The sequence below is a fragment of the Cucurbita maxima genome, unplaced genomic scaffold (assembly GCF_002738345.1).
Source record: "Cucurbita maxima cultivar Rimu unplaced genomic scaffold, Cmax_1.0 Cma_Scf00022, whole genome shotgun sequence".
Classification (NCBI taxonomy): Eukaryota; Viridiplantae; Streptophyta; class Magnoliopsida; order Cucurbitales; family Cucurbitaceae; genus Cucurbita; species Cucurbita maxima.
The window spans coordinates 2,947,135-2,963,500 of NW_019272038.1; the positions used below are offsets into that span (position 1 = coordinate 2,947,135).

The 16,366-nt window shown below is 34.4% G+C and overlaps 2 protein-coding genes across 2 annotated transcripts; one reads left to right on the plus strand and one right to left on the minus strand.

Moving 5' to 3' along the window:
- Positions 1-1,771: 1,771 nt before the first annotated feature.
- Positions 1,772-4,096, minus strand: LOC111496631 (uncharacterized protein At4g06744-like). Its single transcript, XM_023147123.1, has 2 exons — positions 3,334-4,096; positions 1,772-2,464 (listed from the first exon to the last, which is right to left on the minus strand). The coding sequence occupies exons 1-2, from the start codon at positions 4,094-4,096 to the stop codon at positions 1,899-1,901; spliced, it is 1,329 nt and encodes a 442-aa protein (XP_023002891.1). The 3' UTR covers positions 1,772-1,898.
- A 1,561-nt stretch (positions 4,097-5,657) lies between these two features.
- Positions 5,658-12,885, plus strand: LOC111495988 (mannose-P-dolichol utilization defect 1 protein homolog 2). The gene is made up of 8 exons (XM_023146198.1): positions 5,658-5,926; positions 6,547-6,700; positions 7,817-7,889; positions 8,062-8,128; positions 8,348-8,407; positions 11,636-11,696; positions 11,781-11,822; positions 12,380-12,885. Exons 1-8 carry the CDS (start codon positions 5,780-5,782, stop codon positions 12,481-12,483), a joined length of 708 nt encoding a protein of 235 aa, XP_023001966.1. The 5' UTR covers positions 5,658-5,779; the 3' UTR covers positions 12,484-12,885.
- Positions 12,886-16,366: the final 3,481 nt, after the last annotated feature.

The following is a 16,366-nucleotide window of genomic DNA, read 5'->3' on the forward strand; positions in this document are numbered from 1 at the left end:
TCTTTGTTAATAAATTGATTCGATTTCTTTTAGTTGACATTGAAAGTTCGTAAGAGATTTAATCCTAAGTAGTAATGATTTGAAATATTTTAAATCTATAAAATGTATGTTTTGTCGAGAAATGTCGTTCATGTTCATAAAAAAAAAAATGTTTTTAATAATTATAATTAATTACTCAATTAATTATTTAATTATACAATTAATTGATTTTAATTAAATATATAATTAATAATAATGCACTGTAATTATTAAATAACCTATTGTCTTAATTATTTTAAATGTTACAATAAGTTATTTTTTATTGTTTTAGTGATAATATTGATCATAAGATTTTCTCATTTAAAATAATTTACTATATTGGTATTTGATTTTTTTAAATTTAACAAATTTGTACTTATTAAACAAAAAAAAAAAAAGAAAGAAACTTTGATAATGTTTTAATTTGAGAAATGTCGAATGTTTTTTGAACATTTAATATAATAAAATATATTAAATACTAATTTAAAAATTTTATTTTAATTAAATTAACCCGAGTTAAAGTTTTTTAATGAACAATTTATTTATGAATTCATAGTAAATTAAGTCTATTAGTCTGTGAGAGGTGGAGCTCCATTATTCAAGTCTCAAAATCAATCATTTTAAGTGAACTAACTACTAGGGATGAGTTAATTTCATCCCCTCAAATTATGTTTTCAGCTCCCTATTTAATCAAATCTCAAAAAATGATAAACTTATTGACTCGATTACGAAAGCTACTCTGGCCCATTCAAATCAAAAGATAAGCTCTCAAGATAGATGTCTATAACTCACTCAGGATTAAGATCGAGTCACATATGATCATCGGTAAAATATTATTCTTCTCAATTAATATATTTATAAAAATATATTAAATCTTTATTGGTTTATCTTATACACACTCATCGAGAGATACCCATTCACAAGTTTCTACATAAATGATTTGAGTCAAATCATATTTAACAATGACAAAGTTGTCGGACAGGATAAACCACCAAACCTTATCCTCTGCTATTGACAATGTTAGATGATTAGTTGAACATGATCCTCTTATATGTCAAACCATAGTGTTAAAATATAAATGCAAATTTGTCTAAATTCTTTATTCTCAAATGTGAATTTGTCGGAAAAGTTTTCAGATAGTTCCTGATCTTTAACTTGGTTAAATGAGTGTTCTTCAAGAGCACAAGCCCACCACTAACATATATATTTATATATATATGTACTTTTCCTCAACTTCTCCCTCAAAGATTTAAAATGATTTATAGAAAGAGGGGAACAAAATATTCCTTAGGGTCTGAAAACTTTCACTAGCAGACACGTTTTAAAATCGTGAGGCGGACGACTATACATAACAGACTCAAACATACAATATCTGCTAGCGGTGGGTTTGAGCTGTTACAAATGGTATCAGAGCTAAACACTTGGCAGATACCAGTGAGGACGCTGGTCCCCAAGAGGTTGTATTGCGAAATCTCACTTCAATTGGAAAGGGAACGAAACATTTCTCATAAGGATGTGGAAACCTTTCCCCAGCAGATGAGTTTAAATACCGTAAGACTGACAGCGATATGTAATGAACCAAAATGGACAATATCTGTTGGCAATGGGTTTGAGTTTTTATATATTCAATCTTCAAGAACTTAAGAGTTTCCCGTCTTTTTGAGTTCGGAGTTTATTAGCTTTGAGTCGAACTGTCCAGTCTTTCGAGTTTGTTTTATCTTGTACTCGGAGTGTCATATGATCCAATTCTAGAGTTGGCATTAATTTATAATGTTTAAGTAGGGGCGGCTAGCTGCAACCAAAGTAATTCCAATAATCTCGTTTACATAGAGGATAGGAAATTATAGGCCAAAAGAAAGAACGAGAATTACATCACATCATTAAACGCGTCTATTAGGGAGAGGTTGAGGTGTTTCAAGGGCGGCATACGAACGAGGCGAAGGAGGAACCATATCATGAACTGAAGCAACCGCAGCCACCGCGGGGAGTTTACAAGGAACATAGTTGAACGTGTTAGCTCGTGGGCAGCTCCTTGGTTTACAGAAGAAAGTGGCGCATTCGGTTGCGGTCTTTTGGCACCGGAAGCCCGGAAGGCAGTTTCCTTGGACGTGGAGCCTTTGAGCTGTGATTAACTTTCGGCACTGTGGGCCGACTTGGGTGAAATAGTTGTTGCTTAGGGTTATGTTGTAGACGTGTGGGAGGCTGCAGAGGGACTCTGGAATGGCTCCGTACAAGTGGTTGTTGGCTAAGTTAAGGATTTGCAAACTGAATAGGCAGCCTAAGGACTTGGGTATTGGACCTGTTATGATGTTTGAGCTGGCGTCCAACACTGTGGCTTTTACTAAATAACCTATCTCGAACGGCAGACAACCGGAGAGCCTGTTTTTTAAGAATAGTACCTCGCGTAGAGTCCTCCACGCCCGCCCAATTGTTGGTGGGATTGGACCTGCACGTAAGAATAAAACATCATTTTACATTAAACCAACCCATAAGCTTCAAATTTTGAATCTCTCCTCACTCGGGTTAGACCCCACTGTAATGGTATGATACTGTCTACTTTTAAGCATAAGCTCTCGTGGTTTTTCTTTTGGTTTCCGCAAAAGATCTCATATTTCTTACTTATAACCCCATAATCATTCTCTTAATTAGTCAATGTGAGACTCCCTCCCAACAATCCTCCACTCAAATAAAGTACACCATAGAAGCTCCCTGAGACCTATGGAGCTCTTAAGCAATCTCCCGACTCCTTCTCTGGAGTCATCGAACAAAGTACACTATTTGATTTGTTCGACACTTGAGTCAAATTTGACTATACTTTTGAGACTCACACCTTCTTTATTCGACACTTGAGGATTCTATTAACATGATGTTGTTATGAATCAGAGATCTCTACAATGACATGATATTGTCCACTTTGAGCATAAGCTTCTCGTGGCTTTGCTTTTGGTTTCTCCAAAAAACCTCATATAATGGAGATGTATTCTTTACTTATAAACCTATGATCATTCGTTTAATCAACCAATGTCGTACTCCGTCCCAACAACTCTCTCTTCTATTTGAAGCCGGTTCTTATAGACTTCAGTCCCACATATTAAAAGAGACAGATCTATTGAGGATTGTGGATTATTGGGAGAGAGTTCCACGTTAGCTAATTTAGAGAAGGATCATGAGTTTATAAGTAAATAACACTATCTTCATTGAGACGAGACCTTCTGAAAAATCCCAAAGCAAAACCATGACAACTTATGCTCAAAAGGGATAATAACATATGATTGTAGAGATTCGTAATTCTTATTAGTAAGAAGAATGGATGACCTGTAAACTTGTTGGCAGCAAGTGTGACATAGAGTGCGGGCGTGTTACCGAACGTAGCTGCCGGGATCGTCCCAGTGAACCCATTGTTGTTAATAAACAGCACATCAGTGTCAATATTAAACAACCGATACGGCACCGAACCATTATAACCATTGAAACGAAAGTCCACAAACGACAATTTATTGGCTCCAAGAACAGACCCAGGAAACCCACCAAGGAACTTATTGTTACTCAAATCAAGCTCATACAGGAACCGCAACTTGTTAATATTCCGCTTGATAACGCCACTAAAGTTATTGGAATTAGCATGAAAGATAGCAATATCCGGCAGGTTACGAATGAAGCGGTAGAAGTTCAAGAACTGCCCACCAAATCTGGCCCCACTGAAGTCAATGGAGGACAGGCCAGTGATATTGAGATCCGGAACGACGTCGCAAAAGAAGCCTTTGAAGAGGCAGTAATTGTCGCCGACCCATGTCTTGGTGTACCCAAATGGGTCGTAAGTGATGTTCCTTTTGAGCTCTTGAGTTATGTGAAGGATTGTGGCTCCATTGGCTAGAGGTCCCGGGTTGGTTTTGGGGCGGCGTGGCATTAGCTTAACGCACGGTGGGATCAGCGGTGGCCTTGGTCGGATCCGTGTGATGGTTGGGTTGGGTCGGGGCGGCCCAATTTTAGCTAACGAGAACTGAAAAATGAGAAACGCGAACAATAACAACTTTGGCAACATTTTCATTTTGGTAAATGAAGATGAAGCTAACGCCATTTTATAATATAGTTTGTATAATTTTGGAGGGAAAATAAAAATAAAAATTATAAACTATACTCTGTTTTATGATAAAGTGAAGATATTTGTGGGTAATTTTATTTTATTTTAATACTTTATTTTATATAAAGAGAGGTGATGAGTAGCTAGATTCCTTATAAATTTATTATTTAACTATATATATATTATATAAATAAAGGTATTAATTTTATAATAATATTATGGAATAAAGGCATCATCTGAATTATTGCTCCTCAATTATGAAAATTCAAATAAATAAATAATCTTCTACCTAACTTTTTTTAATATTTTTATTTTGACCACAAATTTTATTCCTTTTTATTACTTCTTTTTCATTTTTCAAAAAAAAAAAAAAATATATATATATATATATATATATATATATATAGTTTGATATTTTAAAGTTTAAATTGATATAATTAGTAGTTTTAAATTTTAATAAATACAATTTTCTCTAAAAAGAAGTCACAAATAAAGCAAACTCAATTATTTTGTTATAAGTATTGGAATTTAATTGGTTCATGACGTCAACTCACCTACCATATCATTATGTTGATATATTCTACTTTATATTGTTTCGACCGTAACTTCTTTGTTTTAGCTTTGATTTGGGTGATTCAAAAGGCATTAGAATCGTTATCCAAGCTCTATACTATGGACACTTCAAAATACTAAAATTATTAGCAATTAACAGCACGTTTGTTCTTAACAATTAATTTGATATTAAAGGCTAAAATCCAACATTTACGCCAAAGTTTATGACATGCTTTTTCTAATCATTTCAGCTCTGCCACATGCTTATCTAAACAAAATCAAACTACAATATCTTAGTTTGCTAAGTGACAAAGTCATGCGTTGTTCATGAATGCAAACTCTCAACAAGGTGTTTATTCATATTTTCATTTAGATATCTTTACTTTCTTATGTTAATGTAATTTTAAAAGGGTATGATCTCTGCCACTTTTAACGTACAAGCCCATCACAAGCAACTTGCTTGAAAACGAACCGTAAGAAAAGAGGAGCTCTCTTAGATCTTCTATTAATTTTGTTGAACGAGGATATTTTAGATTCCATATTTATATTTTCTACGAAGACGAACATCTCTGTGTAGCCTTAAAAGTTTAAAGGGATTAGTAATTGGTCATATATTTCTAACAACAAAATCAAAGAATGCAAGGCGTGTGCCATTTACGAGGCTAACCATGTGAATTTAGGGTTCAATCCAAATTCCCATTTTCTCCTTTGCTAAGTGGTCCTTATGATCTAATTTCACTCGTAACATTTTGTACGAACATAGTAGTACATTAGGTAAAATAATTAGGTAAAATAAACTATAATATAATGTTTGAAATTTAATATTTAATATAAATAATGACTAAATGTTTTTACTAATATAGGGACATATATTTGTTACGATATCCATAGTTTTATTATATGAAAGGAAATAACTGGGCCCGATGGGCCCTGCTCGTGTAATTTTGGCCCATCGTTTTTGGATATGAAGCCCATTATCAGATCGACGACATCCCGGCTAAATTTGGGAAGCCAAGAAGCAAGCCGGCGGATTGATTTGGTGATAAAGTCTTCGTTTTTAAGCGAAGGACCGTTTTGGCATCATCGCCTTCCTTCGTCAGCGTTGTGATCTCAAAAACGCCGGCGGAGATGGAGTTTTTTGGAATGGACTTCAGTTGTGTTTTCGGATCTCTAAGCGACGGCAAGTTCCCGGAGAAAAATTGCTTGCTACCCCTCATCTCTAAGCTCCTTGGCTATTGCATTGTCGCCGCTTCAACCACCGTCAAACTTCCTCAGGCAAGCTTTTCTCTCTTCCCTCCCTTCGCCGGAATGTATTTGTTCGAATTTATCGAAGGAAATGTGATGGGATTAAGTTTTTTTATTTATTTTTTATTTTTTTAATCTCTAGCATCTGTAATCGATGTTCTTGGTGTGATCTCTAGTTCCGGTCTGCCCTATATTTAGTGTTATGCAATTTAAGACTCGCGTATTGTTTGTGAACAAATTTTCGGTTGTGTAAAATGGGGATCGGCCATAAATGATTATAGGTTGCATTAATAGAGTAACCAATGGGCATCTGTTACCTCATTGGGTAGTAATTTAGTTATCGTGCTAGGTTGTGACATGAGATTAGTCCACGTAGGGTGTAGCTAAGAATCGAAACTTGTTCCAAGTTTAGCCAAGTGCTACATTAATCCCTTGAACTTATATCAATAACCGTATAAAATTCCCCACCCTTGTTATGGAATCAAATTGTTTATTCATTAATTCTTCTTTTCCAGTTCAACGTTTCCGCCTGAATAGTTTTTACTACTTTAATATGTATCCTACGATGAGAAATGTGGCTCCCTGTTCCATTTTCGTTTGTGGGTGCTTAACATTATGCCATCATTGTAATGCACAGTTTGTTTGTACAGATAATGAAGATTTTGAAACATCAGAGTGTCAGAGGACTTAGTGTTCTATCCTTTGAGCTAGAAGTCGTCGGTTACACGATTGCTCTGGCTTATTGTGTCCACAAAGGCCTTCCATTTTCAGCTTATGGGGAACTGGCATTTCTCTTGGTTCAAGGTATTGGAAACTACTAATATTGGCCACTGCAAACTTTTTCTGCAAAAATCTTTCCTGAAATGCGTTACTGATAATAATTAAACATAAAAGTGGTCAAAATAGGAAGAAGTGAACTGTATTTGATTATTAGACTGATATTTTTATTATTCCTAACTTAATTTAAGGTTGCGAACTGATTGGGTAGATGATCATTACAATGAATTATTGAATACTACTTTTAATGTTAGTATACCGATGTTTTCTTACGTTCTGTACGTGGTGGTTATACATCTATGGGTGAGTTGATAGATAATGGTATAGATATAGCTGTATTTTAGGAGGACACTTCACACCCTTGTGCACTAGCATACAGTAAAAGGTTTCTTGGAATCTATGACCAAACCTTTTGTTTTTTGGTTGCTTAAAATTATTCTTGTTTTCTCACAATTTCTTTATCATGATTTGAAGGAAACATTTGAATTTTTTAGCTAAATTTCAAAAATAAAAACAGGTTTTTAAAAACTGTTTTTTTTAGTATTAAAAATTTGTCTTGAATTTTGAAAACATCCCGAAAAAGTATATAACGCCAAAGAATCCCATAGGTGGAATTGGTGTTTATAAACTTAATTGTGAAAAGGCAAAAAAAAAAACCAAAAACCAAATGATTATGAAATGGGGTATACATTTTTGACAATTGATACGAGCTTCACCTACTGCACTATGTCAAGCAATGGCATACCATAGGGCATTCATGTTCTAGTTCATTTTCTAACTTTATTGCTTTTGATTAAGTTCAACCCAAGTGTAAAGGATAACTCTTATTGCTTCTAAATCAAATATAGACTTGCTGGCTCTTCCCATTCCTTACACTATTCTGTTACTCTTGGTTGTATAGATAAATCAGGTTCTTCATAATAAGGGTTCAAAATGGAGTTCTGGAATAGCCAATCGTACTCTTAGTTCTTAATTTGCTCATTGTGCTAGGTTGCATTTCCAGAACCATGGGTTATATGCTCGCTTGAATTTTGTTTATTCAAATGCATTGATTTATTTATTTTATTTGCTATAAATCAAACCAATTTATCCTCTTTTAATGGACTTATTATTATTTTTTTTTTAACTTTTCTTTTGCCACAGCTATAATTTTGGTTGCCGTTATTTACTATTACTCTCAGCCTATTGGTATGACAACGTGGTTCAAGGCGTTACTGTATCCTATTTGTTTTTCACTAGTTCAGATTTTGCTTTTTTCCTGTTGCATGTTTTAATAATGAGAAACAGGCAACTGTTGTCCTCCTATTTTTTTATTTAATTATATATTGAGTCTGGAAAAAGGAAAAATAGAGAAACTTGCATGGAGCCTTAACATGATGGCCACTCAGATATTGTGCTCTAGCACCAACAGTTTTAGCCGGTCAAATTAACCCTGTTCTCTTTGAAGCTCTATACGTAAGTCTCATACTGTTTATTAAGATTACTTAATCCATGTTTTAAGCTTTCTCCGTTTCTTGTATAATGTTATTTTAGATATTTTTTCTGTCACTAATTTATTTGTTTATTCCTCAAAGGAAGTAAATAAATGAAGAACAATCGAAGACTTACATCTACGTGTAATGAAGTTTTTCTCCTTATACTAAAAGCTTTCCCAATTTGTAAACTACCTTTCAGGCATCTCAACATGCAATTTTTCTCTTCTCGAGGATCCCACAAATATGGAAGAACTTTTCTGTAAGTTTATTTGAAGGTCCTATCATACAATTTCAAATTTTTAATGAATATTATATTTGTTGATCATCATGCGTTGGTGTATTAGTCAACAATAAGAACCATGGTAGCCACTTATGATTTAATATCCTACTAGTTCTTTAGCAATCAAACATAGTAGAGTCAAATGGTTCTGAAAGTGACTTTGGTTTGCAAGTTCAAGCTGAACTTAACCCATGTTTTATTTAACAGACCCACTCACATATATATCAATTTCAGAACCATGGCTGAACTTAACCCATGTTTTATTGATCTTTTCTTTCTTTTTTGAAAAGAAACCAATCTTCTATTGAGAAAAAGGGAAGAATATATGAGAACATACAAAGAAAAAAGGAAAAAAAAAAAAAAAAAACCACATAAGGAGTCCAAATGACTAAAAAAAAGGAGAGAGAGAGAGAAAAGATTCCAAGCCAAAAGAATGAAGCTTAGTTGATAGCACACAAAAATGTAATAGATATTGATTTTCATACTAGGAAAGCACTTTTCTTTGTTCCTCATTAAAGGCGAGATAGTTGCTTGCTTTGTAGCCTTAATACCTATGAGTTAAAGTACTCGAGACTAAATTGAATTTTTTGGGCACCATCTTCATTGATGTTTATGAATATTTATACAAGTTGTATAACAAATGTTGCTACATCAATGGAATCATGACTCAACCATGGAGGATCACCCTCCTAAAATAAAGGAAATAACTAAAAATAAAAATGAAAATGGAGGAATTCTCCTTACAATACGGAATTGACAACAACACATAAAGAAAAATTCAACCAACAACTAAAGATAATTTAAATTGGTTAACCTTCAATTATTCTTCTTGTCTTGGCATTGTATCAGTTTGCCTTTATGTTGTTTGAGAGGTGAGAACTAGTTTGACTTAGAGAAAGTTTTACATTTGCTGAAAGTAGCAATGGAATAGATTAAAACTTTGTGCAGCTAGCCTTCTTTCTTCTGCCACCTATCTGTGTCTTTGCTCTTTTGGTGCTACCATGCTTTTCGGCTAAGAAGCACAGACATGTTAGTTTGGCTAGCATGTTTGTGTACGACATGTGTTGGACACCTAGATGCTCCAACAATTGTTGGACATGTGTAGGACACTTGTTGGGCACATATGGGACACTTGTTAGCACTATAGATGTGTTAGATGTCACAATCCACGATGCAACTCTGCCCTCAAGAAAATCATGGAGGGCGATGGTCAGTTTAAATGGGGAGAATTTTACCGCCGTATTAAGAAGAGAATAGATTGTGACCCTCATGTGCAGTCAGTCATAAGCATGGCACCCGTTGGACCACGTGAGGGTCGAGAGAGACAAGTGTCATGATGCGATCGAGGAGGACGAATCTAACACATCAAGAACTGTGTGCATGATGCTAAACTAAGATATAAGAAAGATTAGAGGCAATGGTGTCATCAAGGGTGTCAAAGACAGGCGTAAAGGGGGCTAGGTAGCGCTCATAGCCATAACCTAAAAATTGGAGTAGTAGCGTGAGTTTTGACAAGTAGCTTTGGAGTTAAGTTTGTATAAGTGTAATGTGGAAGCTCGCTAATTTGGTGTCAATTGGGCATGATGCCAAGCTAAGGTATAAGAAAGATTAGAGGTAATGGTGTCATCAAGGGTGTCCGGTACATGCTTAAAGAAGGGGGCTAGGTAGGGCTCTGAGTCATAACCTTAAAAATTGGGGTTCCGGTAGCTTTGGAGTTAAGTTAGTATCAGTGAAATGTGGAAGCTCGCTAATTTGGTGTTAATTGGACACCAGATGGACTTTAAGAGGCCATATGACGCTTTGTCAAAATGATGTTTACTCCTGCCAAAAGCAAAACACCTTACAATGTACAGTAGGGAGAGACATGGTGTCCTTCTCCATCACCCTTGGGCCCCATAGTCTAAGTGAGCTACCCATGGAACATGTGTGTGTCATAGTATGGGCAATTGTTGCAGGACGAATGTCTTAGGCGTCTTCTTTTGGGAATGAGTTCTCGAATCCAGTGTTGGTTGGCATGGGTGTGCCAACATCGTGCCTGCCCTTTGAGTCGTTGGTGGATGTATTGAACAGTTCTTTGGCATGGTATGCAACAATGGCTCGACATGGACACAGGAGGGCTCATGTGTCAATAGAACTCTGATGACGTATGTATCAGATGCTCCGATCATTAAAGTTGACTCATGGGTCGATTTTAGATAAGTGTTCCTAAATGAGCAGCAAAGACTGATGACATTTTGAGGCTTGGAATGATATCATGAAGCATCGGAGGGACAATAGAGTTCCTGTGTAGCACTGTACAATATCCTAATAGGTCTCAGTAAGTGCTGAAATGACTTGGTAAGCTATGATTGAGCATTTAAGGCCATTTTGACCCAACAAAGGGTCCAAACACATCTGGTTGAAGTTACCGATCTATGTAGAAGCATGTGGGCCATGTTGTTGAGAACCAAGATGATGAAATAAGATGTGACGTTGCATTTGAAGGACCTTGACTAAGAGTTGAAGAAAGTTGTCTAGAGTCGCAATTGAATGGAAATACACATACAACAACGTGCATGGCCAAATGAAGCTTAGTTTCTACTACATAATTCATGTTCGGTCGGCTAAGAAGATCCTTGCCTAAGGTCGGACGAAACCATAAAGAGAAGCGGAAAAGTATAATGAGGCTTGAGTTTCTCTCAAGGCGTGTCTAAATCATGATGCCGCACGGTTTGAAAAGTACGATTGTGCAATGGACACTAGTTAGATAAAGTTGTTCAACATTTGTAAAACATGTATCAAATACTTCTTAAGTATACTAAATTGACTTTTAATAATAAATTTTGAGAGTGAAATACATCAAAATCATATTTTTAAGCATGTAAATGCACAAACTTATGGATGATGGATGTTCTTGTATAAAAATTATATATACTTTAAACATGTATATTTTAATAAATGTGCCCTTGTCTTAGATTTTAAGATGACTTGTAACAGTATCTGTGTCATGTCGTATCCAAGTCTTGTATCCGTATTCATGTCTCTTAGCTTTATGTGTCATGTCATATCCAAGTCTTGTATCTGTATTCATGTTTCTTAGCTTTCAGGTATGTTATATATTGTTTATAAATAATAGTTTCTTTGGCTTGATGACTTGTCTTAATTTTATTTTGTTTTGATCTCTCCGTTGTGAAATTTCTTATTAAAAAAATAATCTTCTCTTTACAGAACAAAAGTACTGGGGAGCTTAGCTTTTTAACATCCTTAATGAACTTTGGAGGTTCTATGGGTAAGATGATTGTATAATGAAATTTAGCGGTCGCATCAGTTTTCTTGGGAAGTTATCAAGGTTGCTTTCATTTTTCTCTTGCAGTGAGGGTTTTCACCAGCATCCAAGAAAAAGCTCCAAACAGTGGTATCCTTTTTTTCTTCACTTAAACTGTTTATGTAGTCGTTTTAGTGATGGCATCTTTAGAAGGAATTTGGATTCAAGAATCAGTCGTAGGAACATCACAGAAGTGAAGTTGCATTGTTTTAAAAAAAAATCCCAAGGTATTATTATTTCTCCGAAACTATGATTTTGCAAAATGCAGGTAGTTTTGGATTTTATGGGTTGAATCTTTAACAGAACACTAATTCTGATTTATTAGCATCCTTCAGTTTTTTTTTTTTTACTCATCGGCTTCACTACTTGAAAATTTTGAACTTGATGGGAAATTTTAATATTCCTTTTTTTTTTTTTTTCCTGCTTGCAAATATATATGCATAAGTTAAGCCTGATTGCCTATGCAAGCATTGTATTCATCTGCAAACATAATGCGACATTCCTCCGGGTCTTTGAAAACTTGCTTCACTGGCGTTCTCTGGCTTTATGAGTAACCTTTTGTTTTTATTTCCTGTTAATATAATCCATTCAAGTTCTTTTCCTAGTTTATTCATTTTGACAAACTGTGGTCCTTAAACTTGTCAAAGTTCTCTTGGGATCGGCTCTTTCTATTGCAACAAACGGTACCATTTTGAGTCAGATAGCTCTATACCAGAAGAAGGATGAAAAGAAAGGGAAGAAAACAGATTAGAGGATGAAGACTTGCAGTTGTGGCTTTGCCATATTGAAGATTAATGCTTGTATGTAGTAAGTAAAGGTGAACAAAAGTCAACTGTCTTCAAAAGAAAGGTTTTGGACTCTCTACTTCGTGACAGTTTCTCAAGCTTAGTCTTTAGCTTGTTGAGCACAACTCCTCAAGATAATCATTTTATTACAAGAAGTCCAGAGTTCTTTTCTTTTCTTTTAATATATAATGGCACATTGATTGCTGGAGTCATTCTAGGTTTTGATTATGATCTCCGCCTGGTCACCTTCACCGATAAGTCTATGTATGGGGTTGTAAAGGGGAAGGAGGTGAAATGTACTTTGCACTAGATTATAGATTTATCTCGATATATCTTTTTTTTTAATCTCAGAATGATATTTTTATCTCGATAAACCTTTGGTCGATTTATTGTGAATGCACACACTCATTTTCAGTAAGATGACTGAATCTAGATCATTGGACTTGGCATTTTGTCTAAGTAGTAGAACTAGGTAGAGGATATTGTTGTGCAGGTACATTTGAATGGAATTGGTAACTGCTTCTTTTAGCAAAAAGTGGCTAACCTCAAGTTCCAAGTGCTTGTGAAACAAAGTTGCCTTACAAAAGAAAATGTCAAACTATATATCATTAGCAGTCAGGTATGTAAGATGTTGCTAGAATCTGAAATTAAACTGCTTTTTCTTCTCCTCATTGTTTCTTTATTTCCTTGCCTCTTATTCTGATTTGATATCTAGATTCAAATATATGATACCAAAGTACAATCAGCTAAGCACAAAAGGAGTGAACTTGCAAAGTATTTATTTCTGATACTCTCTTTCTAGTGACTTCTTTTTTCTTTCCCGTGTTCTGTGTTCTTAGATGTCATAATTTTGTAGTCCATTGCCAAGCAAAGGCTGCTTTTGTTTCTCTGGGTTACATAGATTGCTGGTTGGCGTTAGGGTCCCAATTAGCAGATTTACATCAATAGTTTGGAAACAAAAAAGGAGGTGTTAGGAGGAAGAGCAGAGTTTGAGATGAAGTTTAAGGTGAGAAAAGGGGGGGTGTGCAATGTGCAGTGGGCTGTTCACTGAACTTGGGGGGCATCACTAGAGGCAGACCATGTACTGATACTTTTGTTGTACTGGTTCTGGATTGTCATGATAATTCTGAAAGGGAGAAAAGCAATGTCAACTCAATCCTCATCATGATGTTTCGTGAACCTTTTGTAGCCAACAAATGATTACGACCAACCTCTTAAGAACCATCATCAATGTCCCAAAAATGATTTCCATCCTACTGAAAATCATTAATGGACATGTTTGAAATGAAAGCTGGTTAGAGGAAGAAACTGTTGAAGTTGATAAATAGGAATTGCTGTTAGAGGTAAATACAAGTAGCAGCAGAGAAATGTAGTAGCACTTCTACAAATGAGTTATAGCAAACAGAAAGCAAGGCATTAGATGTTAAAAACCCTGATTCAAGGAGTTGAGAGCAAAGCCTTATCAACAGTGGAGATGGACATCATTGAATGCAGACAGAGAGTTAAACAAAAGAGACCAAAATGTTTCAATTCTCTGACACTCACAATAATTAATAGTCATTGGAGTGAGTGGTAATTATATTGCAATCTTGATTTCAAGAACTTATATACATGTTTCTCATGCAAACATGGTAGGAGTAGATGCAGAAAGCAGCAGGAACTTTAGAACAGGTTATTATGTGTTTAGAAATATCATGTTTTTGTTCATAGTGGAGGCACAGAATGGATTTTAGAGGAACAAATGATACATAGCATACAATGAGATTGGAAATGGTAATTATTTCCAGAAGGATTGAATTTGACACAGTTTTGTTCAGAATCAGAAAAGAAAAGATTAGTGATGTTGAAAGTATGAAATTCCCAGAGAGCAAAGCAGAAAATTTCTGACACCTCTTTAAATTGGGTCTGTTGGATGGATGAATGAATGGGACACAGCTGGAATGGAATGGAACAATATTAAGATCCTTAGCTGCACATTTCAAACCCTAATTCCTCATTGACCAAGTCAAACCCCCTCGACTTCCAACCTCCACCCAGTGAACAAAGTTGGATTGCAGCTTTTAGAAAAGGGTATTGCATTTTTGTTGATGGAAAAATGTGTTAGCAGCCTGTGTGTCTGAGTTGAGTAACCTCTGAAGCAAGCAAGCAAGCAAGCAAGCTGAGTAACCCCTTTTCTCACCTTTCCCTTTTGTTTTGTTTCTCGTAGATTGAGCCCTCATCCCTCTCGCTCTCTGTGTTCATCGTTTCAGCCTATATATTGCTTCTTCCAACTTAATGAAAAGGAAAAGAAACCAGTCCTTTCGTACGTTAAAGCAGCAGCTATCGTCTTTAATTGCTAGCTGCAAATACTGTAACACCTCAATACTTCAAAATCAATTCAATTCAAACTCTTTTAACTTTCTTTAACCTTACTGAACATTTAGGAATATTTCTTCTATTAATCTTAGCTGTTGGTACCAGATTTCAGTCATATTTAGACTCTGTTACGTTAATGTTGAGTTGGGTTAGATAGCACATGGCGTGCTCAATTGAGTTATTTGTTTAAGCATGGTTGTTGTAATTTTATTATATGTTTGTTTAAATGATTATAGATTGATGTGTATTTGTTGAATAACTATGAATTTATAAAGTCTTCAATCGTAAACCAATTCCGAGTTACTTGAGTCACCAATGCAACTAACCTGACGACATTTTAGATTGATTCAAAAAGTTTTTCCAACCCTATGCATCATGTACCCTCCTACCAATGATAATAGGTAGACAGACACCTCAACTCAAGTTAAAGACTATTGAGTAATTCAAAGACTTGTTTGACTTATTAGTCACTTGTTAAAGTTTATGGATCGAATAGATACAAATTCATATACATTTTAAAACTACGAACCTAATAAGTTGAAAATTATTAAGAGTAGTAGTCCCACGTTAACTAATTAAGCAGAACATCATCAGTTTATGAGTAAGGAACATTACTTCATTGTTGAAAGCCATTACTTCATTGTTGAAAGCCATGAGAGATTATTCTCAGAATTTTTTTTTTGTATTTTCACTTTCACCCGAGTGAAAAAAGCTTACCAATTCGAATTATAAAGGAAAAAGACAAGCTATTAGGTACCAAAGGGGTAACTTTTCTTTATTATTATTATTATTTTTATTTATGTTTTTTGTTTTGTTTTTTTATGTCTGAATTTGGTGGATATTTTACCTTTTGTTTTGCTTTTGATCCCATTGAGGCTAGGTAGGTGCTGTAAAAATAGTAGCCCAACACAAGTTCTTCTGACATGTTATGTTTTTTATTATTGAGAGTAAGATACACCTTGTTAATATAGATAGTAATTTTTAAATTTTAAACATTTTTTATCGTTATATTCATATATCTCTTTTAATTGAGTGTGTATTTAAAAAAATTAACATTAAACAAGATAATAAGATATTCATAATTACACTATAAATTAAAATCTAAATATTAGTTATTTTAATTTTATTACTAAATAGTAAGAGATATAATATACTCATAAAAAATTAAAATACTTTTAAGTTAATTTAGAATTTATTTTTTTAATTTATTAAATTTAAGAACTATTATTATTATTTTGAGTAATGTAAAAGTAATTTTATTGGATAAAATAAAATTTGCAAAAAATCAATAATTAATATTGTTTAAAAAAAAAAAAAGAAAAAGAACGCAAAAGGTGGAAATCGAATTCACCGAGATTATAGGTAAAGTGTAGCATGGATGCGAGTGACAGCTCATTTCTAATTTTTTTTTTTTCAAAATGATATTAATTAATCAATTTATAAAAAAAAAAAAAATTATTTGAATTTTTCAAAAAAAAAAAAGAAAAAAAAAAA